At 39.9% G+C, this 4,735-nt stretch overlaps 1 protein-coding gene across 1 annotated transcript; it reads right to left on the bottom strand.

Moving 5' to 3' along the window:
- Positions 1-841: 841 nt before the first annotated feature.
- On the bottom strand, positions 842-4,395 carry LOC112158686 (Ig-like V-type domain-containing protein FAM187A). Its single transcript, XM_024292154.2, has 5 exons — positions 4,128-4,395; positions 3,064-3,341; positions 2,089-2,445; positions 1,772-2,010; positions 842-1,404 (listed from the first exon to the last, which is right to left on the bottom strand). Exons 1-5 carry the CDS (start codon positions 4,317-4,319, stop codon positions 1,178-1,180), a joined length of 1,293 nt encoding a protein of 430 aa, XP_024147922.1. The 5' UTR covers positions 4,320-4,395; the 3' UTR covers positions 842-1,177.
- Between the last annotated feature and the right edge of the window lie 340 nt (positions 4,396-4,735).

Here is a 4,735-nt window from a genome sequence, read left to right as displayed (position 1 = left end):
GTTCAGCAGCTCTAAATTGGCAGAAGGAAGGTTTTTATAAAGACCCTTCAACACCGACAAAAGTGGCAATTCTTGGTGTGGAACAAATCATCCCCAAATCAAAGCCTTTTACATCAGCTGAACAAAAACAACAGAAAAAAGGCAGAATATCCAACAAAACGTAAGACTGACAAGTCAGTGAGACCTGAGTTCAGAACACTCAGAATCTGGACCGTCTGGTTCAAAGATTTAATTAAAAACTCAGATGAGGTAGATAAGGGTCCACAGCAGCAGCAGAGGTAACAGCACACAACCGAGCCTCCCAGCGGCTGAGGTTAAAGGAGACAAGGTGAGTATTTCCTGTGAGGATTAACTGTAAAGATAAATCTTACTTGAGATTTCTCAGACTTGGACCGCAAGAAGTCGAGCTGACGGCGGCTGGCAAGCAACGCTAGAAATGGATAAACCGAGTCAAAGCAGATAAGGCAGTTTGATCATGTCAGTTTCTCCCAAGAATTTCTCCCCACAATTAGTAGAAAAAGTAGTAGTAGAGGTGGAAGTGGAGTCTTTTATTTTAAATAATAGGCTCTTACCACATAGTGTTCCAAGAAAAAATATAGAGTATATAAGTGAGTTCATCCAAATCCATCACCAGCAGCTGATGCTGTGCTTTTGATTTCTGTCAATAACTCGCATTTCTGACAGAAACATTTGCACAACTCAGATTTTTTAAATAAATTTGAACCGATATGTTTAGATTAAAAACATAGGTAAAGATTGTGGGGTTAAAAATGTCAACTAGAGAGGAAATAGTAATTTAAACCTTTGCTGTAGAAGAGAATTACAAATAAAACATTTAGTAAACAGTATTGTAACTTCCTTTATCTCCTCTGATGCAGGTTGTTGTGGTAAATAAGGTGTTTACATGCTAATATATTACTTTAACACAAACACATTTCACTTATTTTATTAGAAAAAGCTTGTTTTTCAAAATATTGTTTCAACTTTCCATGTTTTCCTGATGATATTTTATTTTAAAATACGTTTCTTCCATTTGTCATGTACTTGTTGGTGGGAATGAGTGACAGAAAAACAGCAGAACATTAATTAATTCATATCTCATGACTGTTTGAAGGTAGTCTAATAAAACATCAATTTTGTTTCAGGAAATTAGACTTGTCCGCATGCAGCACGGACTTTAATCCACGTGATGAGCTGTGCTGTCCTTCATCAGCCTGAAAGCAGCTCTGCAGAACAGCAGCAGGAGAAACAACGCCGTCATGACGGCGTACGACTTGAGGACGAACTCAACAGCTGCTGGGAGCTCGGGATCCAGCAGCACAGACTTCCCACGACCCAGGTGAGCGTACACCAGCAGATGGATCTCCGCGGCGCGGCGACCCTGGAGCCAGCAGTGGTACACACCTGTTATAGAACAGAAAGTGTTTGAATATATTTTAAAGCTGGAATGCAACAACATTTTAAAGAAGCGAAGCTTGTGGGCGATACTGAGCAATTGGGTATCAATCCGATACTGGTCAAAATCACCAATATTGATACCAATATCGATATTTTTCGTGAATGTTGTTGTATATGATATAAACCTAGAACTTTCAAATATTTTCAATTAAATGGAAAATAGATAATAAAAAGCTAGGTCTTTCTTGCAGTATCAAACGAGTCAAAGTATTGATATCTGTGTGCTGGTATTGATCCGATACCAACTTGAGATCGATACTTGCAATATTTTGGAGCGATCCGCCCAGCTCTAGCATTTCTGCAGCAACTGTACCTGAATCCTGTGTCTTTGCAGGCTGGAACACGAGGTGGTGACCCGTGTCTATCAGGAGTCTGGCGGACGTGGCCCTGACGTTACCGTCTGATGGCTGATGGAACCGATAGATGGGTGTGGACTCTTGATCCCAGGCCACAGCCATGTCAGGATGGGCCCCGGGACATCCGAGGGTGAGGACAGTGTCTGCCGGGTGGCTCAGGTACAACACCTTCATCTGTGTCGTCTGGGAGGCAGAACTGTAGCGGAGAAATCGGTGGGAGTGTGTGTCTTTAGTGGGATTTTAGCCTTTTGATCAAACAGTTAAACTTGCTCACCTGGACCCAAGAAAAGCCACGAAAGCCATTAGTTTGGAAGGGGGAGGAGCTTCTGTCGGACAGGACACCTGACACCTTCGGACCTCCATCTTTGGACCCACTTTGCTTTGCTTGAGTTGGGTGAAAGCTTTTGGTACCGCCTCAGAACCACAGGACGCCACAGTCTGGTTGTTGGATCTGTAGCGCACATGCAGGAAGTGGGAGTGGACGAAGCAGAGCCCTACGCGGACCTGCTCCCCTTCAACGCCGCAGCGATCGCACTGAGACCAGGGCTGGAAGCTGGTGAAGACCTTGAAGAGAGGATGGATGTTTGCTGTGTCCTCTTGGCTTTCCTTCCTAAGATTTTGCTGACTTAGCCTGGAAGAAAATGCATAGTTTTTCTATTTGGGATTAAAAAATAAACAAATAGAGGCTTTTCACTCATGTTGTTAAGTGAAAAGTAATATTTTCTCTGTTTCAATTTATGTAAATGAAGCTAAAAGCGTTATTCTTTAAATGGGTCATACCAGGAAAAATCCACTTTTTGAAATTTTAAGTGTACCATACTGTTCATTCCTCATATGTACAACCTCAAAGCATATTTTGATCCATTCACGCATTTCTCAATAATCCTTTAAAACCTGCGCTCTCAACAGCAGCCCCTCCCCTTACCCACAAAAACAAGCGGTTTCAGCTGGCCTCGCGAGCCCACCACCCCTCCACCTGCACGGTTAGATGTTTTCTATCTGTGATGCGATCCAGTGTCGCGAAAGGGGCTGTTCTCCCTTTGTGACATCACAATGTGAGGACCTGCTCGTTTTCGTGGGTTGGGAGGGGCTGGTGCTCAGAGTGCAGAGAAACGCTCAGATGGGAGTGGATCAAAACACCCCCTTGAAGTTGTTTTTTGTGAAGACTTAATATTATAAAACACAAGCAAAAAAAGTTGATTTTGCACGATAAAAGCCCTTTCAAATTTCCCACCCTTCTGATCCTTACTTCGGAGTGAAACTGAGTGTTTGAACCTCCTGGATGTCCAGGTCAAAACCAAAGAAGAAGTCTCTGTGGGCGGAGCCGCAGATATAGAGACCCGAGTCGAGGGGCCCGGCCCTGAAGACCAGCAGGCTGAACAGCCTGATTGAGAATCGGCTCCGCAGGTCACTGCTGTGAGGGACCTCGCTGGTATCCAGCAGCCTGTTGCCATGGTGATCCGTGAGGGCTCTGGTCTCCCTGGAGCTGGCCCGATGCTTCCTGAAGAACCACACAACATTTTGGACCTGAAACGCAACAACAAACAATGAGAGCCTGAGCAGCTAAGACATTAACTTGACGAGGGAACCTTTTCTTTGGGAAATCATCATGTTGCAGCACTAAATTCAAAGTAGATATACAATATATAAATAAAACTAGAAATGTATCCTGTCCACACAAACATAAACATATTTACACTATGGGTCCTAATGATGTTCAAGTTTACGAACTGACTACAGCTTTAGGTAATTGGTATGGGATCAATTCAGAATCAGCTTAAAATTAAAATAAAAAACAGATTGAAAACTTGAAAAATAGACATTGTAACTGAAAAAAAGGGAATTTGATAGCAAGACATTGTAAATTTGAATAAAAGAAAAAAATGTATTGAAAATTTGGAGAAAAAAAATGAAATCTTGAAAATGTGAAAAAATAATGAAAAATTGAAAAAAAAATCTTAAAAATAAAAAAAACTAAAAACTTGAAATCAATCTTTAAATTTTGAAAAGAAAATACAAATACTGACACCTTGAATTATATAGATAACTATATTATCTTATTTGACCCTATAGAATGGTGGTAAAAAGACTAGTAGTAAATAGTACAGCAGCTAAGATTATACTAGAACGGGTGTTCAGAAATTTAATACATGAGGTATCTGAGACATCAATTACATTAAGACAAGTTCACTTATTTCTATCTAGAACATCTTAAACTTGATCATAGTCTAACAAGTTAATTTAAGAGGATTGGTAGAATGAACCTAAAACCATTAAGATGTAATAACAGCTAGTGAACAGCAGCAGCTTTACCTCCTGAGGTTTGCAGTGGCACGGCAGCTCCACCGTGACTCCAGCTAAATAGGCAGCGTTCTCAAAAGTCAGAAAAGCCGGACAAGCTTTGTTAGCGAACACATTCTGCTTATCCTCCGGGGCTTCATAACTCCACACCCCAGAGGACAGAAGAAGAAGAAAAAGGAACGGCAGAACTATTATCCGGAGCATTTGGCCTTTTAGATTTGTCCAAAGTTAAAAAATCCTTGTTACTTTTTTAAAAAGATGCAGTTTTTACCTTTGTTAAACAAACCTGATTAGAATGTAAACATGTTTGTTTTTAAATTGTAGAACTCATATAATGCCAGGTCTAACCTATTATATACGACAACATATTTTTCCTTAAAAAGAATGTAAACTATTACTTTTATAATCTAATATAGCTACTGAAATTCCATGCTGTTTTATCTTTATAAAATTAAATATAAACAAAATAAGTTATTATTATAGTATGAGCAAAATCCACTAAAATTCTAACTAAATCCCAACATATATACCACTGAGTAGAATATTTTAGGCTAAGTTGAATTTTAAATTAAAAAAAACTTTTATGATGAGTTTGGTTGACATATGTTTTTTGAGAATTT

Source organism: Oryzias melastigma, linkage group LG7 (genome assembly GCF_002922805.2).
Source record: "Oryzias melastigma strain HK-1 linkage group LG7, ASM292280v2, whole genome shotgun sequence".
NCBI classification, from domain to species: Eukaryota; Metazoa; Chordata; class Actinopteri; order Beloniformes; family Adrianichthyidae; genus Oryzias; species Oryzias melastigma.
The sequence above is the reverse complement of the archived record's forward strand: the minus strand, read 5'-3'. Positions and strand labels throughout refer to the sequence as shown.

Excerpts from the sequence above, each read along its gene's own strand:
- LOC112158686 (XM_024292154.2), bottom strand. The coding sequence starts at position 4,319 with ATGCTCCGGATAATAGTTCTGCCGTTCCTTTTTCTTCTTCTTCTGTCC. Across the intron at positions 2,446-3,063 it reads ACACTCAGTTTCACTCCGAA|GCTAAGTCAGCAAAATCTTA; the intron begins GTAAGGATCAGA and ends ATTTTCTTCCAG. Across the intron at positions 1,405-1,771 it reads TGCAAAGACACAGGATTCAG|GTGTGTACCACTGCTGGCTC; the intron begins GTACAGTTGCTG and ends GTTCTATAACAG.